The sequence below is a fragment of the Motacilla alba genome, chromosome 3, assembly GCF_015832195.1.
Source record: "Motacilla alba alba isolate MOTALB_02 chromosome 3, Motacilla_alba_V1.0_pri, whole genome shotgun sequence".
NCBI classification, from domain to species: Eukaryota; Metazoa; Chordata; class Aves; order Passeriformes; family Motacillidae; genus Motacilla; species Motacilla alba.
Genome location: NC_052018.1, coordinates 24177484 through 24200717, shown reverse-complemented (window position 1 = coordinate 24200717; position 23234 = coordinate 24177484). Strand labels below are relative to the sequence as shown.

Genomic DNA, 23234 nt, shown 5'->3' with positions numbered 1-23234 from the left:
CTATTTACAGTTCTGTAGGAGGACAGCCAGAGAAGATTTTCCAGAGTTCTTCAGCCTTGTCCCTCAGCAAGTGCCATTTTTAGGTCTGTCACCAGGGATAAAAAGAGGGAACTTCTCTGTAAACAGAGTTCACATAACATATGCTGCTGAAAGCTTCCACCAGCACTTCCCACAGCAAGCACACAATTTAGGGCTTAAGCTACAAAGATTACAGTCATGACTTTGTAGTTTCACATTTAAAGCAGGAATTTGAAAGTTTTGCAATTTGAGGGGGGAAAAATAACAAAACTGCAACCTCCTGCACTATTCTGGCCTGAATTAGTTTTATCATCAGAAATTAGGAGAAACACTTGGATTCTGAAACTAGATTTCTATGCCTTTAAATAGTTGGCAATTTTCTGAGGTTTTGATGCTTCATTTCTGAAAAACTATGACAGTCTCATAATGTATTTTCTTCTAGAAAACCTAGCATTTCCAAGCTCCATTTCTAGTATAATTTTTGTCTAGGGCACACTGGTGAAGACATTGGGTAGGGTAGGTACAGGACTGTTAGACCTCAGATTCCAGGATGTTTCATCTCCGGGCCATCAGAAAGTTGGATTTGGTATGTCCATCTGTGGAAACAATCTTCTCAAGTCTTCTGGGATTAGTACATTCCTTTACACATCTGGGAATGCTTGTTTTTAATCTGCTTTTTTGTTGGTTTAGATCCAAACTATCTACAAATTATATTTATTTTTTGAAAAGCCTACAATTCTGTCTCTACAATGTATGTAGTCACAGAGCCCCTTTTTTGCTAACAATTAGGGCTGAAGTTTTAAAAACAACCCAAGACATGTAATCAAAGTAATTTTGTACAAAGAATTCTGTACCACAGAATAAAACATAATTCAGCTCTGTAAAAAAAGTTTAGAGAGGGAGAAGATGGGATAGCTGTGTAAGGATGCAACTCCTGTGTGCAAAACAGAAAACTGAATAAAGCACATTAAAAAATGTTTACCAGAATTTGTAAGAGAGGAGGCAGATACATTGCACATCACTTCCATTAAGCAGGAAGAACAACCTGTTCCCATTCTCATGTCAAGCAGCACAACTGCAGAGTGATTCATCACTTTCCTGAAAGGTTTCACTACTGAACAATGGCACCCAAAACAGGGACCGCTGAAAACCCAAGGCAAATGACCACAACAAGAAATGCTGAACTCAGCCCCTACACTGGATCAAATATGATTGATCAGAAGAACCCAACACCATTCTTTTTCTCCTCCAACTGATTCAGCAGATCAGAAAGGAAATATTTTGGGGGCTGGAGGCAAGAATTGCTCATATGGAAATTAGTGAGGAAAAAAAAAAAAAAAGAAAAGAAAAAAGAATCACAATACATTTGTCCTGTAAATAAACAAACCCAAGATCATTTCTGCCACTGTGGTGACCCGGAGAGACTTGTGCCTCCACTGGCAGTAACTAGTTACAACTGCAGAAGAACAATCTTGATAAATTTTACGTCTGTTCAATGGTAGGAATGGCTGAAAAGGGAGACAGTAAGCTGTCTAACCAAGGCCTTCAATCACCCACTCAAAAACCTCTCCTGTCTTTACAGGAAGGGCAGGGAAAGGAAATAAATAAAAGAACAAGGCAACTCTCACTGGGTGATTTGGGGTTTTGTCAAGCTGTGTTTTGTTTGGTTAGGTCTTTTTCTCCAACAGCAGTATACAGAGGATGGTCTTCTTATCCATCAGTGCATCAACATTCTTCACCACACTAAACCTTGGCACAGACATTTTGCCAAGCTTTCAGATGGCAAGTCTGAGATCTGCATTGTGCAAGGGGATTTATTTTCCTTCTGCTGAGGTTATCTCCTATGACTACCTGAAATCCTCAGACGTCCCCAGGTACCACACAGCCAATGGCATCATGCTCAGAGCTGTAACAACCTCCCTGCTCACAGGGATCCCAGCTGGGCCTCGCTTTAGCAGCAGCTCAGATACTGATCTGTGAACAGCAACAACTGACAACAGCATGCATGGGGCACTACACTGATGTCTACAAATTCTTCCAGAAGGATCATGCCAAACCCTACACCCCGTTCTGGCCTTGGCCCAGGACTTAAGCTAACATTTAAATGCCTGTAAGGTCCTCAAGAAGAGCTTAGCTCCTGGAATTCACATGCCTTCTGAGCAGGGTCTCATAAGATCGAACACTTCACCTCAAAACTGTTTTCCTTCTACCACAGGAACTGTTTAGATGGCAACATCACGCATCCTCCTTTTTTAAGTGGTATAGCAGTCGGGCCAAGCTTTCTTCTTGGGCCCAACCACTAAGAGGATGGAAAACGTTCCTGAACGCTATGAAACAAACACTGTCGGGAAGTGGAAAGTGGTTTCTATGCTTGAAAGAAGAAAAAAGCTCAAGAAGGAAATAAACATTACACATATGTGGTCCTTTCCACAACAGCAGGGCATTCCTCTTGTGCCCATATTTTTCTCCCGTTACTTATTTTATTTTCCAGAAATTAATATGGAAGTTGCCTATCACCTGGAAAAGCATTATGCTTCTGGGATAAAAGGCTCCAGAGATACTGCAGGAGGACTAGGAGCTGCTATGTGTTTTTAGGGAAGAGAACTCCATCGTGCACTTGTAACATTCAGTCTTTCTGTGAAATAAATCCCTTTTCCAAGCCGGATCAGAGGTCTCCTCTGATGAGATATGGCAGCCAGCCTGGGGAATATGCAACAAAACCAACCAAACATCTTTTACCCATCCACCAGGAATCACCTGCCTCAGGCCAATATACTCCAATACCATGTGTACTGTTAGGTATGTCAGATGCCAGGAACACATATCCAGCAATAATTCCTCTATACTGGAGTAACTGTATAGAGGGATGGAAGGCAAGAGACTGCATAAGCATCTACATTAGCATTCTGGTTTAATGCCGCTCGCTGGACTACGGGTGTCCCCAGATGGCTGCATTAAAAGCCCGATAGCTCAGCCCTGATAAGAGCTGCCCATCCACGCTTCAAGCAGCGCCTCCAGCCTGCGCCTTAGCAAGCCTTTAGTGATATTCAGCTTTGTGATTTTCAGCTCATGAGTGATTTCAGCTCTTAGCTTGCTAGGCTCGGCTGGGGCATGCAGCAGGCATTCGGCTAGCACGGGGGAAGAAGAGAGGGGAGAGGCTGAGTGAAATATTCCGCAGCGATGGCTTTTATTATCTTCTTTTCCGCGAAGGGGGTTCAGTGACAGCTCTTCTCTGATGAGCCGGGCAGAAACAGGGGTTTATATAGGGCAAAGGAGGATCGAGAATTGTCCAATGGTAAGGGTTAAAGGAAAGTGACCTATAGCCTTACAGAGAGATAAGCAAGGGTCTAAGAGTGGGAGAGAGGGGCTCCTAAGGTTCAGTCATCATGACTCAGCATTTTGCCTACCTTAGGCTGCCGAACGCCAAGGCAGGTTTGCAGGGCCTGCGCCTGCTACACTGGTTCAGATAAAAAGGGTATACTTTTGAAGTTGGCTTTGAATTTGCCTTCATGATTGATTTGTATTGTATAATCAAGAAGTGTCAAACCACAAAAACAATATTCCTCACAAAGATGCATTCCCTGAGCACCCCAGCACACTGCAGCCTCAGATAGGCATTAGTCCAAAGGAACAGACTACAGCACACACAAAAGAAAAACCCTACCTGAAAGTGCGTGTAGCACCAACTAATTTACAGTAAAGAGATTTGCTTGTCTACTGTATTTTCTAAATTAGAAATTGTCAGGATGACAATCTGATCCCATGTGCATCTTCTGCACATCTCTTACCAGAACTGTATCTAGAGCCTTTGAAGTGCAAGAAAGTGAGAAGAGAAAATTAAGGTCACTTAATCTTGAAGTAAAATTTGCCCTCCACATTAACTCTGCTACCATTGTCAAGGACAAGAAAAGTTACTGCCAATCAACAATCTAAGTCTATTAGTTAAAACAACTCTTTATCCTTCAGACTCCAAAGTGGATATTCCCATCATCTATATCTGTTCTGGATGGCTACAGCTGTGTTCTGTAATGCCAGAGCCAAACCAATGACTTTGTCTTTTCTTACACTAAAGGATACCACACTTGATAGAAACCTTCAGCTGAGTTTAGCTTCAGCCACCAACTGATTAGCAACAAAGAGTGGTACATAGGTCATTCAACCAGATTTAAGTCTTGTAAATAATGCTTCTGGGATGAACTGTTCAGGTAAGTATGATAGATGCTGCATTACCTCTCCTACTAGTTAATGCTTGTTTTGATTCCAGAAACAGCAAAAGCTTCCCTCAGCATTTCCAGTTCAACATGCATGTTTTCAACTTCCATTCTTTTTAGTGCAACTGTAATGCATGGAGAAAAAACACAACACAACAGCACACCTCCTGACTTCAAACCCTTGTATAAACAGGGCATTTGCACAAGCTGTTATGTATGGGTGACTAAGTTAATGACTGTAAAAGCCATTTTTAGTAACAGTATTTTTGTAATCTACCTGTAGTACCTAACATATAGGATGAGGAAATTCACACATAAGGTGTTTTGAGTAAGAGACATCATCTCAAAGGTTTCATGACAGCCTCACCCTGTTCTTCGTGAGGAGCTCTAAAATGCCAAATCCTATGGAAGTACAAAGGAAGAAATAAGACCTACTTGCAACTACTGAGTGCAATTGATAGAGCTCCTCCATTTCCAAGGCATGCCTTCAAGGCAAAGTCAGGCTTACAATTCAGGCAAATGAACCAGTTTAGAAAAAGAAACTACAAAGACATATCTCATTCTAAAACTAAACCCATTCATAGACCAACCCCCAATTGCAGCAGTCCCTAACTCTTCAAAGGACAGCTATCCAAGACCAAATAGCTTCTTCACTCTAAGACAACTGGCTGCGAGGTTGTGAGCTAGGCCTCTTCATGACAGAGTCACATATCAGAGTATAGTCCATATTTTCTTTCATCTCCACACTTACATACAATCAGAGAATCACAGAATTGTTTGGGTTGGAAAAGACCTTAAAGATCATCAATGTCCAACTGTTAATCCAGCACTCTGATCCTCAAATGCCACATCTACACATCTTTTAAATATCTCTAGGAATGACAACACAGCTACTTCCCTGGGCAGTCTGTTCCAATGATGACAACCCGTTCAGTGAAATATTTCCTAATATCCAATCTAAACCTTCACTGGTGCAACTTGAGACCATTTTATCTTGTCCTGTAACTTGGAAGGAGAGATCAACCCCCACCCGTGTACAACCTCTTTTCAGGTACAGGTAGAGAACAACAAGGTCTTCCCCTCAGCCTCCTTTTCTCCACGCTAAACCACCCCCATTCCCTCAGCCATTCTTACAAAAACTTGTGCCCCAGACCCTTCACCAGCTTAAACTAATAAATACATCACCTATAAAGGTTCATATAAACTGATTTGTCATTAGTGTGTACTGACCTTATTTCAGTTCAAGTCAGAAAGGAGCAGTATGAAAGGACTCGGAGGTTTCAGTATTTATTGCTAATTATTCACCCATGCAATTTTTCAGAACTATTTTAACTAAAGCAAATTAAACAGTGCTTACATGAACATTACTTTCATTCACTGTAGTATAATATACATACAGTCACATCAAATAAGCTTCAAATACACAACCTCATTTTATCATTGTCCAACTCTACTCCTGAGTGCTTTCAATGTTTTCTTCATGATTGGTGCTATTTCTTCAATAACAACAAAACAAAGAGACCAGTTAGGATTACAGCTATGAGCAACTTAAAATGGTATTAGTATAATATTAGGCATATTTAGGCAGAAAGTTAAAACAATTAAATTGATCATCTTAGGAAATGCCACTTACTTTTGGTAGGCTTCTTTCCATCTTGAATTATGGCACCTGAGCTAAAACTTCTACTGTTGCCAGCACGTGTGTCTCTCATTTCTGGAGTCCCTGTTCTTTTAAAACATGCAATTAAGAAAAAAGTTAGCATTTAATATCAAGCTACTATTTGCTCTGGCTCATTTTGAAAAAAAAAATCAAAACCAACAGCCTGATTGGATACATTTAAGAGACTTTATACATTTCAAAGTCATAGGATAATTCAGGTTAGAAGGGATTGCAGATGACCGTCTTTTCCATTTTATTTGTTGAACAAATATTACATTTGTAAGATTTCATGTCTCTTATTAGTCTTTAAAATCAAATAATCAGAGTTTGTGACAAATCAGAATAGCCAGCAATACCACTGTGATTCATAATGCCCTGTGCTCTAGTTTGCACCTTGTGTTTATTTTCCTCTTTGAACACAGCTGAACTGTTAACTAACTCATTGACAGAAAATGAGGGCAAATGTTTAAAAACAAAACCTCTGACACTAGCAAAAGGCACAATAACTAAACATCATGTTGCAATCAGCAAGACAAGGACTGAGGCAGATACATATACAGAGCTGGTGCCTCCTGCTGAGGACCGTTAACCCAACATAGCATTGAAGTGTCAGCTCAATGTCACCAAGCGTGACCAGCCCTGTACTCCTCAGAGCCAGTCACTGAGGATTCTGCCAGCACTCAGTACCACTGCACACTGAGTGAGAATAGCAGCCTGCTAAGAATCTGCATGTCTGCACACAAATCCTTAGAAGGATTTTTTAGCTCCTGCAAGACCAGCTTCTCGAGTGAGAATTTCAGCCATGCAAATTCTGCAGCTTAAAAAACCAATAGGTCAAAGCAGTGAAGTTTAACTCATTGTGCCTAAACAAACCCTCTGGTTCTCCAGAAGGCAAACCAATGACTCTCATACAGCTTCTTTCATGTCTGAGAAAAAAAATCATGCAAGGCTTGGTCTACATCATTCAGCTACTGGTCCAGAGACTATTGGAGCACAAAGGACATATGTATCTGTATGCTACTGTACTTGAAGCACCAAAACTGGAAAGGCAGGTCTGTCACAAGAATAATACAGATAAGATACAGAATCAACCTCCCACAGAGCAGCTGAAAGCAAAAGGGCAACTCAAAGTGCCTTAAGCTTATTGCCTTGGTGAAGGAGTATCTTTTCAATGGAAATAGCAACTGTATGGAAAGAACCTTCCAAATGTCACCAGCTGAAGGCACAGTTATGAAAATTCATTTGGTATAAAAGCTGAGTTTAAGAAAATTCTTACATCCAGGCTGCCCTTCCTAACCCATACTTATAACCACCTTGAGCAGCAAGTATGTTTGACTCAGCTTCTGAAATTCACAGGGGAAAAAAAAAGTATTAAAAGTTCCTGAGGTTCATTCTGGTCAGCTGTATCACACCAGGCAGCTTACTGGGATTTCATCAAAGCAGGAGAACATATGAGGCTACTAGGCAGGTTAATAGACCCAAAACATCAACAATGGAATCGCCCTAGGATGCCAAGCAGCTTTAGTGCAATCTGGAGAAAAGAAACAGCGTCCACTTACAGTCCAGCTGGGAGAGTGAATTCACTGGCACTTGTGAGAAATGTGCAATGACAATACACACATGGCAGAGGAGTACACAAGACTTAAAAGGCAAGTTTGTTTCTAGCTACTAGCCACTTAAAACAAGGAAAGCAAATAGAGTTATTCAGAACTTTAAAATTATTTTACAAGCATGATTTTGAACTGAAAGACACAAACTCAAAAGCGTAGTACACAGCACTTACTTGCACTTTGCTGTGGGATGAAGCTGGATGACAGGTCCTGCTGCCCCATGGATTCCTTGCTGTCGGCAAATGTTCCTGGGTGGTTTTGCCGCCCCAGTCACATAAGCCATTTTTACTTGCCTGCCTAATATAGAAGCAAGGAGCAGAGGATAAATGACTTTTCATGTCCTTTATGTCCAAAAGTCTTTGCATTACTGCTTAGAATCTTTAGTCCAACCAGTAAGGTCAGGATACACCAACGTATTGTATTAATGCATGTGTTTATTTTTAAGCAAATTTTAATTTAAGAGTAACAGTGCTTGTTCTTTATGATTTCTCCTGGAAGTACAGCATTAGTACTCACTGCAAAGAAATCACTAAACCAAACATATTGTCAAGAACAGCAGAAGAGATTGGGTTTTGTAAGTGGAAGAGCTAACCAGAGATTTTACCTTTTGGTTTCTCAGACTGAGCTGAAAGAATATTTTTTGTAAGGATCTTCAGTTTTTCTTCTCTCTGATTAAACAGTCTCCAGTACATTTCACGCCAAGACTCATATTCCAGAAGGCTCTCATTTTTAAAGTCTCTTTGGCAGTGTTTCTTCCACAAGTGGTCAGTCTCTTTTATAAACATCTAATTTAAAACACAGACATCTTAAATCAGAGATTTTAAAAAGAACATTTTCAAGAGTACCTATTTTCTGAGCCCAAAAACACAAGCCAAACCTTTGGTGGAAGAAGGTGCAGAACAAATCCCACCACACGTGCTGATACAGGTATCCACACCATAGCAATACCATGCAGGGACATTGACCACAGCCTGGAAACCACACAGCTTCAAGCAGCAGAGCTGGAGTCAGTGAGTCACGTTTACAGGCTAGACTTGTGCCTCACTTCAAGTGAGCCTGTGCTGCAGACACAAGTCTAGCCTGTGTGCTTCAAGTGGAGAGCCACTCTAGCTCTCCACTTGAAGCACACAGAGGAAAGGCTAATTTGCCTACAAAGGACTGCACACTCAGAACATCAATGTCCAAGTGCATCATGGAGCTCAAGTCCTGACAGTGCAGATAAATCTACCACATAACAGGAAATCTCACCCCAGCAACTTCCTGACTGATACGCTTTGCAGGCTTAATAGTTTGTAACTCGAAAACAGTTGGTTCTGACCTTCCCAGCTATTTCAGAGGTAAATACTATGGTCACTTTTTCTTTCTCATTTTTAGAAACAGAAATACTCTTGTATACACATTGTCTTCCTCTTAGTCATCAGTAGTAATTCTCCTGAATGTTTTAAACTTGAGAAAGGGAGACTTAATAACAACAGCCAAATTCAAAGAAATTAGTATGCAAGACAGAAAACCAGTGCAACCCATGGAGTTATGGAAATCTGTGGTTTCCCATATTTAACAAGGCAGAATTTACCAGATTACATTTCTCTACTCGAAACAATTGCTCTGGTGTGCAACGCGTTAGCACAGGCTCAAGAATTTCAAAGGGCACACCTCCTGCTTCTTGTAACACTACAAAAGAGGACAGCACTTTCAGTATCTCACTTATTTTACTCAATGGGTAACACCACTCAGTTTAAAAATAAAAAACACAAGTTAATTTTAGCAAGCACTAACACAACATCCTATGCCAGGCTATGAAAATATTTATAAATCAACAGTTCCATACTGACTAGCAGTTATACTTAAGGATGGATAAAGCATCTTTGAATAGTCATTGCCCCATCTTTACTGATATGCATAATTTCCTCCTCTGCCTATGCAATGAAGAATGTCTTGATCACAACAAACATGGGTGTGGAGGGGCAAAATTTTTAGTTTATCATTTATAGGACATTATTTTAAGTAAACTTGGACCTTTAAAAATTGTAAGCTTTCAAAACAAAGCTACATTTTAGCACAGTCATCAATCCATTTCTGCAAATGCTTTTCACCCTGCTCCAAATCACCATTTGTAGGGAGGGACAATATATTTTAGTAGGCCAGTGGCTGGCATAGAGAAAAAAATCTCATACCCCTATAGTCACAAGTGCTACAAATCCCCTGAAGTACTCACACTCAATATTGTTGTGAAGCATGCGGACACACTGCTCATACAGTGTAAGCATCTTTGAAAGGCAGACTGCCTTGGAGCCAGAGTAAACCTGCATTTTGGAGTTCAGTCTCTGTCCTGTGAATTGAACTACCTCATTGACTTGCTGGGGTGCTTCTACAACAGGTACTGTGGACACTGCAAGTGAAACATCAGGCAGGTTTCACAAGGCTTTAAACATTCAGCTCTGAGATAAACATAAATTACTTTTACTTACATACTCAAAGTATTTTCTTAATACAAAATTACTGCATTACAGCATGGGACCCTTGCATGTATTAAAAATTACAGAAGTTCATTCACCATCATCTAACTCCAAGATGTACACTGCAAGTGAGCTGCACCAACTGAAACCAGTCCTGCATTATTTATCTCCAGTCTACATCAGCTGTATTCACATCTCGATTGCTCTGTTACCCATCCACAGAACTTTACTAATCCTCCTGAGTTAGCTTAGAGAAGCCAGAAGCTGCAATAGCAGCGATGTCTCAAGATCCCAGTGGTAGGAAACCACATGAGAAGAGCTGCTAGGGAACCACTGGTACTTTATGTCACCTACCTATAATGATACTAGTGGTTCCTATGCCAAAGCTAGGCCTAGTGCCTTACATATTTGTTTTACCTACGATAATTTCTGCTAAGGTTTTGCCTGCCCTAAGGCATAGACATGAGTAAAGATAAATGGAGCCTATGAAACAGCCACTGGGTTTACACTTTCTCTAAGTCTGTGGTAACCTTCCTCAGCAAGCCATAAGAAGGAAGGCCTTATAACGCCCTTATCTTCAACATGATTTCTACAGATGAGGAAGTCAGGCCCTTCTTTGCCATGGACTGATGAGCTAATACAGCTTACTGGAAAAGGGGATAAAACATTTCTATGTAGAGCTATAAACACCTGCACTATTTCACATTTATCAGCTTTGTATATTACTTACCTGTAAAGTCTGCAGCATATGGGGGAGATGATGCTGAGATGCCTGGCAGAGTTTTAGGTAGTGGAGTATTAAGAAGCTCTTGGAGGGATGCCACTTTGGCCTGTGCACAGTTAAGGAAAGATTGCTTCAACATTATAAATTTGGGGTTAACCAGGGTTAAAACAAGCTACAATAAACCCCCAAACATTTATGCAAATCCCAAAATTAACTAGGGTACCTAGAATTCTTGCTTTTCTACACTAACATTTACTCACAGGATTACTTTGCAGTATATCCTTTCGTACTCCACTTACCAAGACTATACCACAAAAGGAACTTATTGAGACATCTGCAATTAGCACACAGGAAGATTAAAGAACAGAGTAGATATGTATTACATGTAGTAGAGCTAACGGGCTTTCAGATAAATCACTATTGAGGCATGGAGTGAATGAGGCAAAATTGCAAGATGACAAAAGCGTAATTCTAAAAGACAAGTAACAGCTTTATACCTAGTCCTGTCAAGTCTCCTAGATCACACTCAGTAAGCCATTCAGCCTAAAACATTCACAGCTAATTCCCTAAAAAGGGATTTAAAGATGCAGCAGCCTGTTAAGCATGGGTCCCTATAAATGGATCAGGTGCAACATCTAATTTGGGTCTCAGGTGGCCTCCAATTGTAAGTCAGGCACTTACAGGCCAAAACTTGCATTCCCTGCACTTCATTTAAGTATCTATAGTAACTTTTCACAACTGATTGAATATCTGAGGATTTTCCTCAAACAGTTTATGTTAGACTATCATACATAAGCCTCTACAATAATATTTCCCCATCTGGGACAGAAGATACCACATTCAGATTGCAGATCTTCCATAATAAAAAAGCCTAAAGCCTTCACATCACAGTGAAGATATCTGAAGATAACTAATTTTCAGAGCACAAAAGGTCTTCATTTAAAAGGTCAAATTAATACATAGTTTTGAATACACATTTTCTCAGAGGAGCTACTTAAGCTTTTTGCATTTCAAGAGACTAGGGCAGCTCAGATTATTATATGTATAATCTAGTTTTATATGCAATAAAGCATCTAAAGAATGTTCAGTTCCACTGCAAACATTAACATTCGGTATTAAAGAACCACAGCATCTGACAAAAGGACTGTTCTATACACAAAGAGCTGCAGCAGCCACAAACCAGGATGGTCAAGAAAGAAAAAAGGTGGACGTCTTCCCAAAGGTAACTGCCTTTGCATTTTGCAAGTTAAATGCAGATTAGTTGGTAAGGATCAAACACTACAGTAATATTGGAAACAATGCTAAAAATGCAAGTATAAAAACTTTATCTCTTCCCCCCCCCCCCATTGTAATTATTGGCAATTGCAATGCAGCTGATAGATCAGAGTCACGCAATCTGTTCCTTAAAATAAATACAGATAAATTTCAGTGAAATTAAAAGCCCAAAACACTTGTTTGTTTGCTGTTTATCTGCTGTTATCTCCGCCCTGTAGTGGTTTACCTTTTTATTAGGAGTTTCTGATTGATCACTCTCACATTTTTTTACATCTTCAACTCCCTCTTGTGCCTGAGAAAGTTTTGAAGTCTCTTGTAGTAATGAGCTGTTCTTCTCTTTACTGCACTTTTTTGGCCGTGCACCTGTAGAACAAGCTTTTCTCTTTCTTTTGTTGGTAACCTCATCATAAGTAAGATAAGATTCAAAAGACATAGTAGGGGGTTCAAATTCCTCATCACTAGATGATTTGGCTTGGTCTTTCATAACAAGATTTTGTTTTGGTTTCTTCACATGTTTAGGATTTCTCTGTTTGGAAGCATCCTTACTAGGCTTTTCTTTCAGGGACAATAAGCCTCCATTGACTGCAGAGGAATGCTGCTTTTTTGAAATTTTCGTGCTCTTTGTGGAGGTGCTCTCTTTGAACTCACTTTCTTTAGCCTGAAAATTGGTACCCTGGGAATCATGCTTAGAACCACTGCTGCTACATACTTTATTATCACATTCTTTTGGAGACTCAGAATTCGTACTTTGATGGGTCTTTTCACTACAAATATGCTCCTTATTCAGCTTTGTAGAAATGGGAGCACTGCTGGAACTTCTAAGGGCTGGTACAGATGTTTCAGGCTTCTCTGAAGGCTTAATCTCCTTGGAAACAGAAGATTTCATCTCACATTTTTCTTTTTCATTATTTTTTCTTCCCCTGTGATCACTGCAACAACAAAAAAAATTACATCACATTCTGTAGCTGATGGTAAATTCTCAAACAATCTGGTTTTCTGATATTAGTAAAACTAAAAGCATAATATCACACCATATGTCATAGTTTCACAAAACCCAGAACTTAGTTCTACTGTGTTCTTACTCTTCCATTATCAGTGCAGAATCACAGAGCTTTTGGGTCCAGCACTGCTAAATATTGAAACAAGAATTGATAGCAAAATAAGTGGAGAGTAGGGACATAACCCTGAGCAGGAAAACAAACCTGGCAGTGCTATCTGCTTGTAACATGCTGGATACCACTTTTCACAAAGGTTCCCTGCATGCTTTATAACAAAGACATAGTGCTTGAAATAACTAGGAGTCAGGAAAACGCACAACATGCTCTGTAGGTGATACAGATTTACAGGTCAGCCTTTATGATTTGCTTATCACAGGTTCTGGTGTTTTACTTTCCTGTTGTTTGAACAACTTCAGATTTAAAATGCACTATTTAGTCAACCTATTCCCTTGGCTTTTTCAGCTCAACTGTTTGGAACTGTTGGAACTCCATGAAACATCTAAAGCAGAGAGGGCCTGGCCATGGCAGTGGTGGCTGCTTCAGTCTCAGAGGAAACTGCATCTCTTCACTGTGCCTCTTCCAGTGCTGGAAGGCCCTCTCAGTCCACAAGAACATTACAAGAAAAACCTCTATACAACCACATCACTGGAGAGCTGCCTCATTTAACCACCACCTCTGCGAAGAAAGAGCAAGTTTCCCAATTTCCTCAAGTGCAGAGCAGTGCCCATAATGGTTTAGTCCTGTTTGCACCAGCTGGGACCTAAGAACTCGTGCCAGTCACAAAAAGCAGCTGAAGTCAGAGTGTCAACTGGCTAGTTGACCCATAATGGTTTAATTGTTTTCCTCACATTTTACAACTGCATTCTCATTTCTTGCATTCAACTCACGTTCCAATTCAATGCACATGTGTCATTCCAAACACCTTCCTAAGTTTCCAATCTGTATTTTAAAATTATACTACAGCATAGTGACTTTAAAATTACACTACAGCATTCCAAATTTAAGGAAAAAAGTTCACACTTACCTTTTACTTTCTGGAGAAATAAGCTTTTTCCACTGTTTTAACAGACTTTTAGCTACATTCCCAGCAGAGGCATGTTCCCTAAAACTTTTAACTGTTTTGTCTATGCCAGTTTCCTGTTAAAGATATAGTGCAAGAAAGATGGGCAGAATAAATCACAACTCCATCCCAAATAAAAGCTCCTCTAAAGCTGCTACAAACAGTATTGGCCTCATATTCAGAGCAGTCCTATGGCAGCCAAAGAATAAATGCCCTCTTTATACTGCAAACAGAATTGAAGGAAGTAGTTATTTATAACCAAATATGGGGAACAAAATGCAGGCTTAATTCATAAAACTAAGATAAGTAATTTTCCTCTATTAAATGTACATATTTCAGGAATTTCACTTCTCTCAAATGCTGAAGCCCACAAAATGCATCAATACAAATTTCCTTTAGGTTTATGAAGTACATTTGAGCCTATTAGAGAGCATATATGTTGGGCATCGTGTAACAAAATACATCTCAACCAGTAGTACAGGGTTAAAGGGTCAGAGCAGCAGAGTTATTTTCACAGTATCATTAAGTCTTCAAGTCTCATTCTAGGGTGTTTTGTTTAAGCAAAAATATCTTGCAGACTTTGAGTGTTTGTAGAATCACAGATGATTTTAATAATGTATTATCAGTAAGCATCTCTGATTCATAAACCCTCACTTTTAAGATGCACACAAAATATGGAGTTCAGTAGGTTCACTGCAACCTGTGAATGCTCTTGCTAACAATTACACTCCTGTGAAGTCTGAGCTACACACATTACTCCCACATAAACAGCTCAGCCTCCAGAAAGGGCTTCCTTAAATTCACTTCAAGTATATTTAGCTTGTATATAATTTGAGCAACCTGATTTGGTAAGTCAGTTATTGCAAACAGATGGAAGAAATCTGGTGGGACTACTTCATAAAGCTATTTATGTTCTTCAAATGCATTAAAAATATGTGGAGCCCTCCCCTGTAAGACATCACTTTCCTCTATTTGACTTGAAGGCTTCCATCAAAGCCTGTCCCTTTATAAAGCATGCAAAATTTCTGGGAACATGAGTCATCTGCAGAAACCATTTGTAATTTTAAACAACTAATTGCAATATGAGATTATGTATTTTTTATTGGAAAACAAAATAAATATTGCTTCATTTTAGTAGAAGTCTGCTGGTGTCTAGCAAGACAAATGCCTTTACCTAAATAGTCCATTCAAATATCTTGGTAACTATATTTTTCCTCTAAATCTTCAAAGAATTCTCTCACAAAACCCACATTTTTCTTCTTTTCAAAACAGTCTCATTGTTTATAATAGCTAGAAACTTCACAGACCAATGTGAGAATATCTAATACAGAACTTGACAGGATGCAGATTGGATGACGATAAAAGTCACAGGAATCATTACTGGGGATTCCTCCTCTTTAAATGCAAGAAACTGACTTTGAGCTGCTAATGAAAGATGGGAGTTAGACAATTGACTTAAAGAATGATTCACCCATATTTACTTTAAGCATTGATTGAAGGCAGTTTTACACTGAAAAGAAGCCAACCTGATTAGCAAAGCATCCTCTATATGCTCAATTCTATCACTGTTGACATAATACTGCAGTCATCAAGGTGGATGACCAGCTTTTGGGAAAATAATCTAACCAAATAGGATATAAATTTAAAATTATAAAATGCAAGATGTTCACCACTTCTACAAATGCACACTCTTGACATTTACATAGTAATTCACTACAGAAGAGTTTAATTTATTATTATTGATCACTTACCACTAAAATATCCAGTGATAAATCCAAACCTTGTAGTACTTCAAGTGTTTTTATAATCTGGAAGGAAACATCAGATTTATTTTTTTAACCAAATACTTGGAAATCTTATTCTGTTCTTCTCATCCTCATTCACATATTTAATCCAAAAATGCACAATAGTGTTAAAAAGGAACATCCAGTAACTCCTGGAAAACATAAGCACTCCTTTACTGCACGTCAGGGCAGTGTTTGCAGTCAGTGCTGTGAACCAGTACAGTCCTGCCAACCCCTCAATCTCAGTAACAACAGAAAATCCAGTAGATAGTTTGAATTTACTGCTGCAGAGATTCCAGTAAATATTATTAACACAGTAGTAGAGGCTACATATATATGCCTACTCATGCTGTAGCAGTGGCCCTCATTTGCCACAGAGCCAGTACAAAAGCTGCATTAAGCAAAGCCACCCAGCAGAAATCAGCAAGCCTCACAGTCAGCAGCACTACTCCATCAATCCAGGCCAAGAAGGACAACAGAGCTGGTGCAAGCCCAGACTGCACAAAATAAGGTTTCGAAAACATAACTGCAATTTGAATTTTAACAAAACAAGCTCAAGCTAGAACAACTGTTTTCTTTTGCACTGTCAAAGCTTACACCTGTTACCAAACTCAACACTTCTATAAAAGCAGGAAAGATTTTTTCACATACAAAATACTCATCTTCCTACAAAAACTGATTTCATAACAAAGAAGTCACATTTGTAAACAGAGTATAAATTTCAACAGTATAACCCAGAGTATAAATTTCAGCAGTATAACCCAATTTATTTGGCAATGGGTAGCACATAGCATCCGAGAGTCCTGCAGCTAACCATACACAGCAAATTGGTCTCATCTTTCTGTCATTGTTTGAGAATGGCATTCTCCAATTTAGTGCTGCCCTAAAACACTCCCAACCACACACATGAAGCTATGTTACAGAGATGACAGAATTAATGTACAGCTGAAATAGCAGCATTTCAGAGGGCTTTCACAAAGCCTGAAATACTAGTCAAGCGTTCCAGATCATTGACACGTCTCAGTGTAACAGCAGGAACACAAAACACTACCCAGAAATCTTCTGACAACAAAAGCAACTAGGTTAATTTAACTAACTGATGAACTGTCATTTATTATATTAGATACTGTTTCTGAAATGGCATTGCAGGTGGTAAAAGAGGTACTAAAAATGAGCAGAAACCTCAAAGAAACAATGTACAAGTCGCACTCCAGGGATGTATTGCTCTACTGTTGCTCTAGGTCCCATTGATCCTATAATGCATTAGAGTAGTGGAATCCCACACTTGACACTGATCTTCATTGTGTTCAGTGGGCTCCATCTACACGGCTGGAATGCAGCTCTTCTGTAAATCATCCACCCTGAAACAGTAACAGAGCTTCTGAGTCTAGACAAGCACAGCAGAAATGCTTCGCAGCCTGGGAAAATGTGAGACAAGATAAAACACAGCTAGGACCAGAGGTAACGAATCAAATCTCTCCCAAAAAGTTCAGCTAGCCACAAAATGGCAGAACACCTAAAATAATTTTAATTAATTAATTTTAAAACAGCTTCCTCACCAAGATTTCAGAACCAGCACAAAAGCCATATGAAGTTCTGCTTATCTTAAAATTAGGCAATCCCCAAGAAAAGTTGTCATTGCCCATATTAACAGTTCCGAATGCTTGAGATGATCTGTGTCAAGTTAGTTCACTTTTATTCAATTAGAAGAATATATATCCTCATTGATTTAATTTATTTTGCAATGAAGGAGGAAGTAACCTACTGCTGACATGTTATATTGTGATATTTAACATGTCTAGATAATCAAGCAATGCAAACTACTGGGAAGAAATCCCATTTAGTTTGCCAGAGACAAACCTATTTGTGGAAGAATACTAAGGGATGTTTTCATCAAGATACAGAGAACAGGGATTTTGAATAGTTTCTCTTGATGGATTTTGGACTAAGTTAACTCAAAGCCAAGTTTATTTCAGAAGAAAATATTCAGGAAACAGGGAATTTCTATTCATACAACTTCAAACCAACAGGCTAAATTACAAAAGTACCTAGATGACAAGCATGTTCAAAAGCAAGTCAACACATTTTAATGAAAAACAAAACTACCAAAGTCTTCTAAACTACAGACCACACTGCTCGTTTTTGTTACTTGAAATGTATATCACATTTGGAAAATTAAGACAAATAACACTGTTTCATTTTTAAAAATAGAAGAAATGGATCAGACACATGGTAAGGTTTTTAGAAGTGATACCAACCACCTAGAAGCAGGGAAGAGCTCAGGCTGCAGGGCAATCAGCAGCTCTGCACGTACAGGACTAGTACAAGACTCTGTTCTGTAAGTGGACAAAGTAAATGGCTGCATCCAGCCTGCTGGTAGGAATCACACATCTCCAAGTTCTTGGGATTTAGAACCAAACTTACTTACAGACACAATCAGGAAATAAGCCAATATAATTTGTGGCAAGCATCTGTAGCAGCAGAGAAACTTTGTGTTTATCCTATTTGCTAGTGCTCTGATTTCTCTACCAAAGACAAAGCAAAATGCCAAGATCCTGTATCTATTGGGCTTTGGAGAAAGGTATACTGTGAGCCACAAGACACAGCAAAGTCTGTCACCAAAACCAGAGCTTGCTAGAAACACCAACTTTGTTGTCGTGACACCTATATATAGTATATGATTATAATTATTGCATAAAATAAGGCAAAGTTATGAAGTCTATTCTGAGCAGGCTTTCAAAAACAAAATAAAGACTGACCATTGAGGGATCCTTCTCTAACTATTTCTTTCACCACAGCATTTGTGGCCTATCTGGCTCTTATCTCACTGGACTGGATCTAGCAATTTTTTCAGGGAAGACCTTCCATATACACACAATACATATGTAACCCTCCACTGGTTTCCAGACTATTTTACCTCACATACCACTATCAGCTACATCCTCATGAAAAAACTCTGTCAACTTTAAAAGAGACTGTAAATCCCATAGAAAAATTTTGAGGAAAATTTATCTTTATATACAATTCCTAAACTAGTCTTCATATATAATTCCTAAACACTGATTTCTAAAGAAAAACCAAAACCCTATAGGACAGGGTTTTTTTTCCTATAAAATACATTCCAAGAAAAACCAAGACCTAGGTCTTCATGCAATATAAACAGGCAAAGCCTTATGGACAAACTGAGAGCCGGCACCCACATGGTGGTGTGAGACAAAAGTAAAGATGACAGGTAGGAACAAAAGCAAGCAAAGACGCAGGGAGGAAGGGAAAGCAGGGTTCAGTGGTAATAAGCAATGGGAAAGAAGAGTGTGAGCAAACAAAATTTTCCAGAGCCAAAACTGAAAGCAAAGTGGTAACAACAGCTGTCAGGTGCACTGGGTTTGGTCAACTTCCACTACACCAGTGTTCCTCCATCATCCTTCATAAAAGTGTTGTACAGTCTCCTCTTATTTTCCTGTCTGAGCCTGGAACCTCAGGAAGGATGGACCCCATTAACAGGTTCCCAGACCGTCTGTCCTCAGGGGACTGACAACATTTTTCTACAGTAACTCCATCTTCTCTCTTTCTTCACTCAAGAGCTGCATTTCCCTTTCAAAGAGATCCCTACGATTCTTTAGCTTATTCTCTTCTATAACAAAGCCTGTGAAACTCCATCATGTCAATAACTTCTGGCTGAGCTAGACAACTGATTTGAAAGAGCACCAGGACTTTGAGGAAAACATCTTAGAAAAACCCAACTCTGTCCCAAGCAGATAATCCCTATGCGTTCAGCTAACAAAAAAAAAAAAAAAAGCCCCCCCAAAAAACCCCAAAAACTAAGCACAGCTATTTACCTGAAACAATTGCCTAGTTTTGTTTTCAGCTACTAAATGTAATGATCTGTTAATTACACTAAAGGAGCTTTCTTCCCATCATCTTACAAAACACAGAAATAAATGTAAATACTAATCACACACTTTACCTTGGCTCTTTAGTTTCATTAAGTCATGCTAGCCAGAGCTACAGCCATTCTCTGGCTATCTTTCTAGCTAGGCCAGTGTTGTTTTTAAAAACAGTCCTCAGAACAGGACATAATATTCCTGTAATTGTCCTCTAATGCTATACAGCAATAACAACATAACCCTGCTAAGCTACCCAAAGATAGCATTTACTCCATAAGCCATTGCACTCTACTGCAATTTCATGCTCAACTGGTAATACATCAGAGCTCCAAATCATTTTCTGAGTCAATGCTTTCCAAAATACAGTCTCCTATGTTGAATGACCTATATTCATAGCTCCTAGCTGCGACTTTCCACTGAGCCATGGTAAAACATGTGTTGCTCAAATGAATGTAGCCTACCACATGATCAAATTTGGTTTCTAGAGGGTACTCACTTCATTTCATACAAATTACTTCAGTATGTGCAGCATTTCCCTACAATGTTTACTGTCTTCTAAATTAAGGAAGTTTCAGTGGCATCATGTCACAAAGAGATGCATAATCACTCTCCTACCCCCAAAAAAAATACCACAAACCCACAACCCAACATTGTTTTCTTATGAGGTCGGGCACCTCTTTTTGGTGAGTGCAACTGAAATCAGTTCCATGTATTGTATCAGGCATGTGCCTCTGCTGCTCTAATCAGCACCATACAGAAGCAAGTCAAATGCCTTGAAGCTTGCCTACACTAATTCACAACAATTAGTGTCAGCCAAATACCATTTGAGATAGATTTGGCAGAACATATCTACGTAACATCTCATTGAGTGGTATGGATCATGGCACCACCCTTCAATTCTACATCAGTTGCATCTTAACACCACACATCATTCCTTTATGATCAATGCCAATGAAGACCATTTCACTGACCTTTAACACTAGCACAGTACTTTTTTCCCCGTACCTTCCCTAGAACCATAAGCATCATTCAATAACTGTTCTTTCCTTTGTCAATTCTCTGAAAACTCAGTGGGTAGCTATAAAACCTCACACATCAAGAAGCTTTTGAAATGGACAATTATGTTCTGCATGGTTATCAAACACTTCTTAGCAATATTAAAAAGTTCAAAGACAAATATTCTCAATACGGAACAGAAGTATTTGACAACAACACTTGCCTACATACACATCTGTAATATTGATTTGCAATTCCTTTCACAAATTCCTAGAACTCTCCTTTTTGCCTTTAAAGATACTAACCACATAATTTCTCTTATTAGATTCAACTTCTGTTAAGAGTACCTTTCAGGACTGCCAATTTACAGCTATCTGTTTCTCACTTTCCCTGCCACTCCTTGAGCTGTGTTACCCATAAATACTTCTGTTTCACTAGACAGTTTTACCAGGGACAGAAGTGCTGCAGCACCACCATTAGCTCCATTTCATGCAGCACCTACTTGCAGCTATGCCACATACAAACATTGTATCTCCTCCCTTAATGAATCCAAATTAGCCAGAGTCGTTCTCATTTTTCACATTGAATGCTTTGAAACTTACTGGTTTGGGATCACTTAAAAACCTATTGCGTTAGAATTGTTTATTTTCTCTTCCTTTGCTACCTCTTGTTCAAATGGCGTATCAACACTAATCCCAAGTACAAATACAGACAATGTAATAGCTGATCGTTTCTGTAGCATAGAAAGAGATCTTAGGTTCATTGAACTGCAAATTAAAACTTCTGAAGAAGCACCTGCACAGATATTTGCATTTTAGACAGATATTGTCTACGTCACAGGCATTCAAGAAGATAAGCCATTATTGGCTATGAAAATCAGGATTTCTTCTATATGCATACACACATACTTTGAAAGCACACTGTAGACATGATTAATAGCTAAGATTCTAATCAACTACCAAATACAATGCCATTTTTACTGCTGCTCTCTGCCTCCAACCACAAACTTCTATCGAGTATTAATGTCTTTGAAGCCCATAAAGATAAAAACATCCTGTATTTTCAAAGCGAATGTAACCCTCTAAAAAATGTAAAAAAGAAAAAAAAAAAAAAAAAAGGAAAAACCACATTACTGTTTCAAATACACCTTCTTCAGTCAAATATAATTTATTATTTCATAAAACGTTGAGGCCAATCTGGCACACGCTACTCTGCTTCCATTTCCCCTGGGAGTGCCGGCTGCTCTGAGAGTGGGGCGTGTCTTGCTCCCCTCTGTCCCACAGCCTGGGGGTGTCCCCTCTGCACCTCCAAAGCCCGGGGCAGCCTCAGCATCTGCTCTGATGGCGCTCCGCACTCATCTCTGCCTGCTTCAGGCGTCCCTGAGCTACCCCTCGCAGCTACGGAGCAGCCACCCTACAGGGGCTGTCTCAGACGAACAGCTTCGTCCTTCTTGGACCAGGACGAGCAACAAGGCAAGGGTGACAGGCCCCGCTCCTCTTTGATGTGCGCCGCAAAATCCAAGCGGAAGCACCTATTTCGCACAGAAAAGCTCTTAAGAACACAAAATGACAGCCTAGCAGCTGCCACCGGGTACCTCCGCGGGCTGCCGCGCACGGCGCAGCCGCTCCTGCAGCCCCAGCAGCCTCCGCGCAGCGCTCCGCCCCTTCTCCGCCATGGCACCGCCGCCGCTCCGCCCCTTCTCCGCCATGGCACCGCCGCCGCTCCGCCCCTTCTCCGCCATGGCACCGCCGCCCCTCCGCCCCTTCTCCGCCATGGCACCGCCACCGCTCCGCCCCTTCTCAGCCATGGCACCGCCGCCGCTCCGCCCCTTCTCGGCCTCGGCCTCGGCGCCGGGCCTCCTCTGTGACCGCCCGGCGTTCTTGTAGCCGCGCCGCGCTGCGCCATTGGCCGTTCATCGCGGCCGGGCTGGTTGTTCGCTGCCCAGCCACCAGCAACAACAACCACAGCGCTGACTGCGTGCTCTCCTCTGCCCCGCTGGGCTCCGTTTGAGCGCACGGTGCGGAGCTGTGCAAGCGGTACTGAGCAAGCACAGCGTGGCTCGGGCGAGCCCACGGAGAGGGGTCAGGGAGCGGCCTGCCCAGGGAGCGCCGCGGCGCTGTGCGCTGTGTCCCTGCCAGGGCGGGCCCGTGCCAGCCCGGGAGCAGCCCCGGGCGGGCCCTGTGCTGCGTGCGGCAGCTGGGACACGGACAGTGTCGCTTGCTGCTGCTCATCTGCCTTGTTACCTGCAGCAGCCCCGAGGCCCGTGGCATCCCTGGCGACTGTGCGTGGCAGCGATGCTGCCCTGTGGAAGGGTGCCTTGTGTCGGGGTAGTGAGGCAGAGCCGCGACTGGCGCCCGCAGGCAGCCCACTGCTGTCCTGACTCGGGCTGAAGGGGACATCCTTTTCTTTAGGTCCTGCTTTTTGGGGCTTTTTTAGGGCCTGAGCACTTTCAGCAGCGCTCTCCCATGGATTACCTAAAAAGCTTGTGAGACGGTGTCAGTGTGTGCGCTGCGTGAGCTGCGCCTCTGAAGCGAGATGTCTGCCATGGAGCTTGCCGG

The 23234-nt window shown here is 40.7% G+C and overlaps 1 protein-coding gene across 2 annotated transcripts; it reads right to left on the bottom strand.

The window, feature by feature from the left end:
* Positions 1–3378: 3378 nt before the first annotated feature.
* On the bottom strand, positions 3379–22392 carry LOC119698529 (elongin-A-like). Of its 2 annotated transcripts, XM_038130501.1 has the most exons (11): positions 22271–22392; positions 15764–15820; positions 13977–14089; positions 12181–12883; positions 10686–10785; positions 9715–9888; positions 9073–9170; positions 8104–8284; positions 7673–7796; positions 5863–5957; positions 3379–5725 (listed from the first exon to the last, which is right to left on the bottom strand). In XM_038130501.1, exons 1-11 carry the CDS (start codon positions 22382–22384, stop codon positions 5667–5669), a joined length of 1818 nt encoding a protein of 605 aa, XP_037986429.1. In that variant the 5' UTR covers positions 22385–22392; the 3' UTR covers positions 3379–5666. The 2 variants fall into 2 exon arrangements, with proteins under 2 accessions (XP_037986429.1, XP_037986430.1); XM_038130502.1 differs by having other exon boundaries at positions 5611–5952.
* Positions 22393–23234: the final 842 nt, after the last annotated feature.

Excerpts from the sequence above, each read along its gene's own strand:
- LOC119698529 (XM_038130501.1), bottom strand. The coding sequence starts at position 22,384 with ATGGCGGAGAAGGGGCGGAGCGGCGGCGGTGCCATGGCGGAGAAGGGG. Across the intron at positions 10,786-12,180 it reads CAGAAACTCCTAATAAAAAG|GCCAAAGTGGCATCCCTCCA; the intron begins GTAAACCACTAC and ends AACTGTGCACAG. Across the intron at positions 7,797-8,103 it reads TCAGTCTGAGAAACCAAAAG|GCAGGCAAGTAAAAATGGCT; the intron begins GTAAAATCTCTG and ends CTTCTATATTAG.